Here is a 12,125-nt window from a genome sequence, read left to right as displayed (position 1 = left end):
ATTAATAAACTTCCAGCTATCACTTCCTTTACACTGAAAAAAATATGGTTTAAAAAAAAGTCTGAAGAAAATTGCCACCCCTTCTGTAATACTCGTTTCGTGACTTAAAAGTAAATCCTTCCCATTCTTTTATCCACTCAGTTTCAATCAGAGTTAGTATAAGTCTCCGGTAAGAAACTCACCCCATTTCTGATTCAAAATGCCTGCTCTTTTAAACCACACCTCGACACCCACTGACACTTAAAACATCCCAGCGTAATTTTATGCATCGGAAAATAAAGTGAGGATATGGACATGAATAAACTAATCAAAAAGCACACATACATTTAAATAATTCTCACGCCTCAACATTCATATTTCTTTTTACTTTACTATGTGCAGCACTCATACACTTAAGTCTGTATTGATCAGGAAAATCAAATTCAGCCACTGAAACCTTCTGTAACAGTTGGACCTATTTTGATGAACCGAAGATAAGGAAAATATTATTTGACTTTTACACCTCTTTTTCTTCGTTGTAACCAAAAACTTTAATATTCTGAATAGCCTTTATTGTCAATATCCAAAGATTGAGAGTAGTCAGTAAAACTGAACTCACTTTCTAAACACAAACTATCCCCCACCATCAAGTTTCCCCCGTCTTGGCCAGATTGCTCTCTTCCCATCGAAGTACACCTCAGCTCTGCTCAATCTCCACAGCGGGACTCGGCTGAAAGCTTCCACCATCTTTCTCCTCCACTGAACCCTTTCGGACTCTCTTTTTCCCCCCCGTTTATACCTACAAAACATCCTTACAACTATCATTCTCCATTAAGAATTGGCTAAACCATGCCTTGCACCCGATAGATCGGAGCACTCCTCCAGCATCAGAGCAGGAACAATCAAATCTATCTATTGAGATCGGTGTCTACCCCGCATCACCCCCACCAGAGGTACCGGTAGCTCCAGCACTTCCCTCCACACCGACGGTGCTAGCAGCTCCAGCACTTGCCTCCACACCAGCGGCACTAGCGGCCTCAGTTCTGCTCCCCTCTCCAGAGGTGGAGAGTACAGCACCGTCCCGCTGAGATTCAGAGTCAGTCTCCAGAACTTTGATATCTCCTCCCCTGAGACAGAACCTTCGAAGCCCTATAATCAGGGGTTCCCAAACTGTGGTCCATGGGAGCAATGACATTCTATGTAATTTTATCTATTAATAGTGGAAAGCAGGTGCCAGCGGCAGCTGTAACTATAGAAAAAATAGTGTAGCAATTGTCAATCAAAGCAGACATTCACAAATCAGAGCTAACAGATGCCCACCTGTTGGCAGGATGTACAGCGAGAGCTCTGACAACAGGGCAGTGTTAAGGTCATGTGATTGCTCTGCTGGCAGATGTAAAAAAGTGTGTTCAGTATTAATAAAATTACAATATGTCAAATCCGCTACCAAAGAATATGTTTTGCAAAGAATAAAAAGAACAAAAAGGCAGCTACAGGAGTTTGAACGCATTTGTACTGTGGGCTCAGTTTTGAGGTGCTGGAACGGGTTTCTTCTTTTGTAGAAACGTTTTCATATTAACTTTTGTGCTCAATAACATTCATTCAATGTTGCAAGCCAACTGAATGTAATTTTGCAAGTTGTATTTGGTTGTACAGAGTAGTAGTGAAAAAAGTAACCTATGCAAGGCTTTCGTTACCTTCTCATGCGCATTCGACTTTTTGTGCATGACAGTTCAGCGCGAGAGGCAACAGCTGGACATTTTGTTACACGGTGTTCAGAAATTTGGATTTAAGAGTTATGCTTTTGTGCACATTGTACTGGTTTTACTCAAAAGTGATTCCTGTTTAAGTATTTATGAATAGGAATAAGACTGAGACACTGTGGCAAAGTAGTGCCCGCCCCTGTGTGTATTTTATGTTGTGTGTTAATGTTGGTGTATAAAGTCATTGGTACACGGGATATAAACGGGTCTGTGTAACACGAGTGTTTAAAATGTATATTTGTATTTAGGCACGAGGATTGCACTGCACTTCACGTGCAAGTAAAAAGTAATAATATATGAGCACGGGGAACTGCACTTTATTAATTCATGTGCAGTTGTACCGCGCCTCCAATTGAATGATTGATTAGCAATCGAGTCTCGGTACAGCTGCATAAAAGCTGCATGTTTTCACCCACTCGGGGTTGTGTGTTTGGTGAGTGGAGAACGGGATTGGAGACGGAGGTAAGGATAATAAGAATAGTTAAAGTATCAGCTTACCGTGTTTGTCTATATAGTCTGTTTTGTTTTGGCGAATGTGCCGTGTCCTGTGGTTTTTTGTTTGTTACAACCTTTTTATTTTCTGTTCTGTTAATTCATTAGATGCTGAGCGAGACCATTCGCTCAGCTCCAAACTCCACCTCTCTCTGTCGTTTATTTCCTGGTTCCTGTTTCTGGTCTGACGTCCCCCACTCCGGCCGTCTTTGTGACAAACACGTACGCACTTCTTTCTTGTTTGATGACCACGAAAAATAACTGCATTTCTAAAATTTTAGAAATGATACAAAGGCAGTGGCATAGCCCCTGGTGGGCCTGGGCAGATCTATTTAAAGTCTGTTGAAAAGTCCCAGACGTTTATTTTAATGACTGGTGTTACAGTCATACTACAATGACCTAACATCATGTATGATGTTACAATTTATTAATAATTTGAAGGTATCAGTGGTTTTAAAACTTCATAATTATTTCTATGTAGTATTAGAAATATAATGAAATACAAAAACATTGGTTTTGTCTTTAAGGTTTGCCGTTCACTTTTCTCCCGAGTATAAGATTTATTTTAAGAGGCAGCAAAATATGGAAATTGTATGTTCCTTTTATTAGCATGTCAACATAATTTAAAAAAAAGGTTTACAAAACTTTAAAAATGTTGCTGAATGTGTCTCTCAGGGCTGTTTTAAAAAATCTATTTTTGTCTGCTTAAGTTTTTTTTAAACCAATGCAATATCCTTGTTTAGCTGTGTAACGGCCCCCAATTTTGTAACGATCACTCTGCACAACTGAGAAGCAGTTGTACTGTCGTCCCTAAGGAGAAACTACTGGGCCAATATCTGTAAATAACTAAGACAAAGTACACGATTTTAACAAAAGAGTAAATGGATGCACCTATATTTACCTAAAATAAAGTTAAAGTTACACTGTAATTAAGTAATGTGCTGTTTGTAAAATTGATTCCTCAAGAGAAAAGGCAGTTCTCTCCTGGCCTAGCCAGCCAGTTTTAATACCGGTACTGGCTTCCAAGGAGCTCTGAGATTGGAGGAGTGGATATCTGAATGAGCCAATGGGGGGAGAGGATGAACAGAGAGTGATAGCAAGGAACTATGGGAATTTGAGGTTTAACCTGGCCAGGTTACTGACCCTAATAAAAGGGACAGGTGGGTGAAACCTACACCCACTTTATGGAGCAAGTGAATTGCTACAGCTGTACCTGAGAAAATGCAGTGAAAACAAAAGCAGCCACATTTAGCTGGAAATGAGGCATTCCTTTTCAAGTGGAATGACAACCATTACCCGATGGGAAGAGCCACTCTGACACGTCAATCACTGAGCATATATAAAAAAGCTGCCCTATCAGGGCCCTGCTGTGAGGGGGAAGTCCCTCCCACCTCCTGCTGAAGCAGGACATCCTCACAGTAGCTCATTTGTACGTTTTTACCTGCAAATTGGATTCGTTATGGTTAGCTACAACATTATGAGTTTTTGAGATTGGTAGTTGCCTTAGTCTCACTTCGGCAGACTTTACTGATTACAGTTGGTTGCGATCCCTCTACAGAGATTTGCGCTAAGCTTTTATTCTCTCTTTCTTATTACCTTGTGTAGGTTAAATGCCGTTTCTGAGTCATGTGAGCTATTGTGGTGCTGTAGGGTGACCCCGCTTGTAAGCGGCACCGTCCCTGACACCAACTGACTCAGCTCCAGCTACCATCCAGCTATATGGCCTATACGCCCTTCTCAGCCCTTCTTACTGCGCTCCTCCTCAGCGGCAACGCCGATTGTCTCGACTACAACAGCCCGGCACCGACGCCAATTGGTGCATACACCTTGGCGCCGACAGCTCGGCACCGATGCCCGCGCTCCATGTCAGTGCGCTCTGCAGGGTCTTCAGCTGGTTTTCACCAGTGCAAACAGTGTGCAGCTAAGCTTCTAAAGGAGGATGGGCACACCACCTGTGTCAGGTGTCTAGGTCCAGACCACGCAGCCAGGGTGCTGGCAGGAGACTTGGACTGCTACCCCTGTCAACGGTTCTCTAGCAGAACCAAGCACAGAAGGGCAGCCCTCTCCCAGCGGATTCCCATTCCAGGGAAGGATGTGATCTGTGGTCCAGGGTCCTTCTCAAAAAGCGCCTCCAGAATCCTGTCTACTATAGTGGCTAGGGAGCTCCCCCATACCCCTGGTTCACCCTCCCCTACCCCACCACCAGTGTGGAGGCGTAGGTGTCCCTCTGCAGAATCGCGGTGGACACGGAAGAGGCGGCACCACTTGAGAGGGCACTCACAAGGAGGCAGGCGATCGCCGCAGAAGTACCGTTCCCCTTCCCCTCGTAGACGCAGGCACTCCCCTTCTGCGTCGCTGGAGAATTGCTAGAGGTCTGCGGAAGGGCGCTTTGAGGAGCTGGCTCAGCCCGTGAGCGCCTAGCAGACCATGCTGGAGACCTTGTTACAGGCTCAGGGGAGACTGCCCCCTGCTACCAGGCAGCCCCAGCTTCCCCACTCCCCCTCTTCATCTCCAGCCCCACCTAGAGTCCCAAGCCCTGGCGAGCTCTCACTTATGGCTTCAAGGTCGGACATGTCTGACCCCTCCACTTCGGTCGGGCAGGCCACAGCGGAGGACTCCATGCTGTTCCTCCTGCATACATCAGAGGGAGGAGTTCCGGGCCCTGATGCAGATGTTCCTGGGCCTGAGGAACAGAAGGGAGAGAGCAAATCTGTTTATAAAACAAAAAGGGCACCCACAACATGCCCTTCCTCTTTATGAGAACTTTTTGGAGCCGATTCGCTCTTCATGGAACCACACAGCGTCTGCTCCTCTGGCTCCAGAATAGCGGAGTCTCTGCTGTTCCCTCCCATCGGAGACATGGTCACTGTACTGGTGCAAGGGTCCATCTTCACCAGAGGGGATAAAGACCCTACCGGGCCATCCAAGCCATGCAGGATGACCAATACAATGCAAAAGAAAGCACATGCTTCAGCGGCGTTGTCCATCTTGGTGCTCTACCAGTCACAGCTAGTGGCAAGACTGCTTGAGCAGGCAATGGAGACAGACGCGGGGGAGCTGGGTGACGGGAGTGATGACTGACCTGATGGGGGAGCTAGGTCAGGCATCAGGGAGGTCTCTGGTGGTGCTGGTGGCCGCTCGCCGACACCTTTGGCTGACCCAAGCCAAGGTGGTGGAGACAAAGAAGGCTGTGTTGCTGGATGCCCCTATAACACCGGGGCAGACATTCGGAGCGACTATTGATGTGAGCCTTGAGAAGTCCCACAAGGCCACGGAGGTCGCTTCAAAGTTTTCACACCCTCCTGATTATCGCCAGAGCCCTAGTTGGCCTTCCCAGCCTGCCGGGGCAGCTGGGCCTGAACGCCGACCTCCACCACAGGCCAAACAAGCAGGCAGAGGAAAAGGGGTTACCAGGGGTAACCGGTTCTCCAGCTGGAGACCGAGGCTGCGGCCTAAAAATGCTGTGCCCCCTCCCAAGCCCAAGAGAGTACTCATGGGTGCTAACGACTATGAGACACAGTTACTCTCTGTAATTCCGCTTAGGCCCTCCATCCTTCAACGGTGTGCTCTTTACCACCATCGGACCAGTGTGCGCAATTCTACTTCAACACAAGATCGCCAATCTTCAACAGAAGCAGGCTGTGTGCTTGGTAAACCCAAGCGATGCCCTCAGAGGGTTCTACTCCAGGTACTTCCTGGTGCCCAAGAGGGACAGCGGTTTCTGACCTATTCTGAACCTCAGGGTCCTCAATATGTTCCTCAAATAAAGGAATTTCAACATGTTGACCGCACAGTGTATCCTCCAGTCTGTCCAACCGGGCGACTGGTTCACAATCGAGCTGCAAGACGCCTACTTCCATGTCCCGGATCCATCCCGCGCACAGAAAATATCAACGCTTCGCCTTTCAAGGCAACGCGTCCGAATTCTGCATGCTACCATTTGGCCTCTCGCTGGCGCCCCCCACAATTTCCAAGTGCACGGACGCAGCACTGGCTCCACTCAGGCTGCGGGGTATTCGGATCTTGAGCTACCTGGATGATTGGTTAGCTTGCGCGCGTTCCAAAGCATGCACCAAGGTGCACAGCAGACAGGTCATAGATGTGACAAAGTTAGGGCTCTCCATACATCAACAGAAGAGGAACTTTTTACCGTCTCAGTCCACAGTGTTCCTGGGGATCAAATCGAACTCCGAGCATGCTTGCCTCACTGTGGGAAGATAGGATTCAGTCGTTGGAAGTCACGCCCTCCCAATTCAGGGAAGATGCTCTCCTACAGGTCAGAACGTTTCAAAGGTTGTTGCAGCCGCCTCGAGAATCCTCCTAGGGCTACTGAGAATGCGTCCACTTCAAGCCTGGCTGAATATGCAAGGTGCACCCGGTCCACGATCAATACCGGCTGGAGCAAGACAATGCCGGAAAACATTGGAGTGGTGGCTCTGCCCTGGCACTCTTCGCCTCGGATCTCCCCTCTACTCCACTTACAGAAGGGAAGTTGTCACTACGGACCCCTCCAGCCTGGCCTGGGGAGGGGTCTGGAAAGGGAGGGGAATACGAGGTCAGTGGAAGGGACCTTGGCATCAAGTGCACACACATGCCCAAGAACTGCAAGCAGTAGCCCTGGTGTTCTCATTTTCGCCAGCAATTAGTGCACAAACATGTGCTGGTCCGGACAGACAACAACAGTGGTAACCTACATAAACCACCAAGGCAGACTGCGTTCACCTGGCCTTCACCATGCAGCACACAGACTCCTGTCTTGGATGCAGAAACTTGCATTCCATCAGGGCTGTTCACCTCCCCGGTGTGGACAACAGAGCAGCAGACGTCCTGTCCAGAGGAGCTCCAGACAGCTCGGAGTGGAGACTGCACCATCAGGTTATGAAACAAATTTGGGAGAGGTTTTGTACAGTACAAGTTGACTTCTTTGCAACAGCCGAGTCCACTCATTGCCCCCTATGGTTCTCTATGGAGAGAGACAGGGGCCCCCTGGGAGTAGACGTGCTAGCTCACCTCTTGTATACGTTCCCTCAGCTACTGCTATTACCCAGACATGGAGTCTCGAGACCCGGTCTCGGGGACACATTTTAAGGTCTTGGTCTCGGGCCGTCTGGTCTTGATCTGGGTCTTGGTCTTGCTAGCAGGCAGCACACAGATTGGTCTCATTCATAAACATTCCCAAGATTATTTTATTTCCTCAACTATCATATATCCTTTTTTATCCTTCAAAATGCACTCACTTCTACACATTGACAGCTATTAAATACAAAATAATGTATGAATAACGTATGAAGTTACAGGTATATTTTAAATGACCAAGCTGCCCGCTGTTGCATTCACAGAAGAATGTACTTGATCTTATTCCCATGTGATTTTGTGTTTGTGTGTGTGCGTGCGTGCGTGTGTGTGTGTATATATATATATATATATATATTATATATACACATACTGAATTTTGCAGTTCCCCCCCCCAGACACAAATGTTTTAGCACATTTTTATTTTTATTTCTATTTTTTTTGATGGAAACAGCTATTGACAGCTTCCATAACAAATTCAGACCTTGCACGTTTCTCTTCTCTGAGCTGAAATGGCATCAAAGCAGCCGCCGTCATTCAGTTTGCCTACATCAATTTTGAAATTGATGAACATAATAATAAATGGACGGCAAAGTGTGTAACACAAAGGTGACTGAAGTGCGGTGAACTTATGTTTCAAGGTAAGCCAATTTTTTGCATGTGTATAGTTGTTCTAGCTAGCGAAACCATTTACAGTTAGTGACAGGCTTGTGGTTTTATGAATAAACGTCAGTTATTATTACAACCAAGGTCTGTGTGTTAACCCATTACTTGTTCCCTGAAAAAGGCCTTTTTGTATAACTCTGAAATGTACATTATTTTTCAGTTTTGGTAACCTAAACTTTTTTTTTTAACCTCTTGCAGTTTACCGCTTACCTTTGTACCATTTCAGGCTATTCACTGGACTTGAACTGCTTAAATTTCAATAAAAACTGGAAAAAATGGGGGCGTTCTAAAACTTTTGACCGGTAGGGTATATAAACACACACACACACACACACACACACACACACACTGAACAAAAATAAAAACGCAACATGCAACAAAAATTTTACTGAGTTACAGTTCATATAAGGAAATCAGTCAATTGAAATAAATTCATTAGGCCATAATCTATGGATTTCACATGACTGGGAATGCAGATATACATCTGTTAGTCAAAGATACCTTAAATAAAAAGAGGTAGGGGTGTGGATCAGAAAACCAGTCAGTATCTGGTGTGACCACAATGTGCCTCATGCAGCGCATCACATCTCCTTCGCATAGAGTTCATCAGGCTGTTGCTTGTTGCCTGTGGAATGTTGTCCCACTCCTCTTCAATGGCTGTGCGAAGTTGCTATTTATAATGTTACAGGTTTAAACATATAACATGTTTTGAATTTAACAGTTTCTGCCAAGGAGAGCTAATAGTGGGCCGCAGTGCCTAATACAGTGGTTTGGGAACCCCTGCCCTATATTACTTAAGTTGAAATATGTCCCGTTGCAAACACCACATCATTTCCATCAAACCGAAATTTTAATGCAATATTTAACTCCTCAGAACTATTCAAAATGACATAGAAATGTCCTTCTTAAAGCAACCACACAATTCAACTGCTGTGATTTACAATCGAGTGGAATCCTCCTAACTTGGATACTAGCCGCCCATGTTGAGCTAACTCGGTTTCTAGTAAATCGTTTTTAATAAACAGCGGCATATTCGAAAGAACCACCTTCAACGCAGGAGTTGCTAACGGCAAAACATTTAAGAAGATATTACTAAACAGATAACCCCTGTACAACCACCTCACTAGCCAAGTCCTCCTTACTTAAACACAGCAATCCCTTTATTCACTCGAGGCTGATTTAATATTAAATCACATCCTATAAGTTTTCCTAGTTCCAAAACACAAGTTTCAACAGATACAACCTCTGGTGTTACAACTCTTAACCCATGCAAAGAACCAGCTCTTTCAGTATTGGAAGATGAACCCAAGCAGTGTGTCTGAGCAGCAATGCCTGTGGTTAGTAAAAGTGCTGAAACAATTCTCATTCAGTACCATATACAGAACAAGCTAGCTATATTTTAGATATATAATGTTTATAGTTCTTCCAGAAAACGGGAACTGCAAAATATTAACTGTTCTGGAATCCATGATGTGAGTGACTGGATCTGTTGCTTTTATAAAAGTGCACTGTGCTATCCCATTGTAAAAGCCAAGCAAAGTGTACAGCAAAAGCATTGTACTGCATAGGCAAGAAGAGAAAGCATTGTATATTCATAGTATGTTAAACATCTAAAAAGTTTAAGTGTTGTGGTTGCTGTTGGTATTGCTGGCATTTATTTATTTATTTAAAAGGTGTAGTTTCCCCAAGTAGTAAATATTTCCCAAAATTCACTGAAAGAAAAAAAAATAAAAACAATAAAAAGAACCAATATTGCACAAGTAGCCCTACGTGGGATTCAATACAAATAGAAAAGATAAAAATGTGGCAATAGACAAGTTTATTTATACAAATGCCATTTGGTATAGGAAGCTGGCATACAGCAGACCACTGTCTTGAAGCAGCTTCTCAATTACAATAGGGAATTAGCCTAATCAGCACCACTGACGCTCACCTGGGTACAAAAACGAGAATCACGTTCATTTAAATTAATATGGGATTTCTCTGGAGATGGAAATTGTTCCAATATGTATCCTGGTGCACTTATGGGTTATATAAAACAGATTTCACGCACGTATAACGGGATGTTCTTGCACTTTTTATTTTAATGCAGATAGTCAACAAAATGATATTGCTGCCTGGACCCCTGAATAACACTAGACGTGGAAACACTACACATGCGACATGTTCTTCTAACAGTAACATGATCAATATACAGAAAAAAAACGAAATATATACTTACAATCTCTAAAAAGATAAGGATTCCAGGAATCGTTTTGATGAAGTCTTTGTCGTATTGCAAAGCCGATGAAACCAAGTCTTCTGAGCACGAGCTGCTGGTTATGGTAGTAACTGTGGGAGACCTTGGGCAATCCTCCATCTTCAAACACTTGTTCTTGATATTGTTCAGACCCTTTATAAATCACTTAAGAATATTTAGTGGAAGACTAGGTCAGTCGTTCTGTAAATTAAATTTCGGAGTTTACGAAAACGTTCGTTTGACTTATATTAAAGTGAACTAATACAAAACACGACTGCAATTTCCAGATCAAAGTAAAATATATACTTTTTTAGTCTTATGTTCTGTAAAAAAATAAATTGCAGCGCAGAAGTTAACAAAAAGCCTTGCTTTCGATTCTGCTGTAGCACGAGTAGTGACGGCCCCCCAGGTAATTAGGAGAATATTCAGCAGATGACGTATTATGGGAGCCTAATTCGTTTTCTAATGGCACAAGTGAAGTTCAGCTTTATAATGTCCAGTTTCCATAGAAACCCCAGTAGGTATGTTAATACATGAAGACGGTAAAGAATGGTCCCTTTTTAGATGGGCAGGGATTTAGAGAAACCAATACCTAGCCTCAATTAGACACACAAAGGACGTTCCATCTCCCAATCTACACCACCTCGTTTAAGTCTCACGTTCTCCGTTGCCACTTACTCAAACAATGCGGGGTCCGTGCAGGGGTTCTTTTCCGCTGTAAAAGCCTGTTCATGTTCACGTGCAAAGGTTACACCACAGTTTTTGTTGTTGTTGTTATTTGTTTTTTTCTAAATAGAAATGAAACAGCTAAGGAACCACGTACATGTTTAATTCAAATCTATTTATATAGTAGTAGTATGGCTATTGTATTGGCTCCCAGTTTGCTTCTTATTTATTCTAGCGTTAAAGTAGACATAATTCAAATTTGCATTGGAATGGCTGTTCGAAAAAGTTGAAATGCCACGATTGACTGGTCAGAGACAAAAAAAAAAAAATAGGAAAGAGATAAAATGTCACAACAAGGATACTTCATGGCAAGTCCATACTGTTTCTGATGTTTAATTTAAAAACATTCAGCTTCCTCCTCCCCTTTCATATAACTATTGCTTTCTAAGAAGCATAATGTCACAAGTGACTAATTTAGAGTGTAGATAATTTATAGCTATTGTGTGCAGGTGTGTGGGTTTTTTTGTTTTGTTTTGTTTTGTAAATTGTTGTCATTATATAAGCTATTGTTTGAATTTGCGTTGTGATTTATTTTGACTAGTGTATTGTTTAGAATATGTGGTCTATTGTTTATTCTTTGCTTTGTTCACTAAACAATAGTCTTACACAATTAGTCACATACTTTTCCCAGGATCCAGACTCTAATTGCCACAGGTGCGTGCCATTTCGCATCAACTGACAAGACTGCTATAAAACTGGAACCAAAAATTCCAAGAGGAGTTGGGCAGGAAGACAGCCATAATGTTTGGACTCCAGCAAGGGGATTGCAAGTACTGATGTGCATTTGGAACTGGTTCTGAACCGGGTATCTGTCATTGGAACTGGGTACTTTGATTCCAATTCTGATCTTTGTTTCAAAATTATTTAGCAAAATGTGTGAGCAGAAGTGGGGTAAATAATACTCTGAAAACTAGATGATACATAAACTATGTTATGCTTAGGGAAAACATTTGATAGTCTGTACATATAAGATATGATACCTAAAAGATGCAGCTTTTGCGATGTACGATAGTTGCACAGTAACAGTTTTATTGCAACAGAGAAAGCCGGTGTTCTATCATAGAACTTTAATAGAAAGTTTCACAAAGCTTAAAATATGTATTTAAAAAAAAAAGAAATGTAACCACATGGTATGTGCAAGCAGGTTAGTTTATGGGTGTGTTCAGAATCTGACTAATTTAGCCAAT

At 43.3% G+C, this 12,125-nt stretch overlaps 1 protein-coding gene across 1 annotated transcript in view; it reads right to left on the bottom strand.

Annotated features, from left to right (window-relative positions):
* The window catches only part of cmtm8b (CKLF-like MARVEL transmembrane domain containing 8b), a 32,252-nt gene extending 21,016 nt beyond the window's left edge, over nt 1-11,236 (bottom strand). Inside the window, exon 1 of the mRNA XM_041248086.1 lies at nt 10,195-11,236. Coding sequence (XP_041104020.1) covers nt 10,195-10,332 — 138 coding nt within the window. The 5' untranslated portion in view covers nt 10,333-11,236. The remainder of the gene's footprint in view (nt 1-10,194) is intronic.
* Between the last annotated feature and the right edge of the window lie 889 nt (nt 11,237-12,125).

Source organism: Polyodon spathula, chromosome 4, assembly GCF_017654505.1.
Source record: "Polyodon spathula isolate WHYD16114869_AA chromosome 4, ASM1765450v1, whole genome shotgun sequence".
NCBI lineage: Eukaryota > Metazoa > Chordata > Actinopteri > Acipenseriformes > Polyodontidae > Polyodon > Polyodon spathula.
Note: the sequence above shows the minus strand (reverse complement) of the source record. Positions and strands in the feature narration are given on the sequence as shown.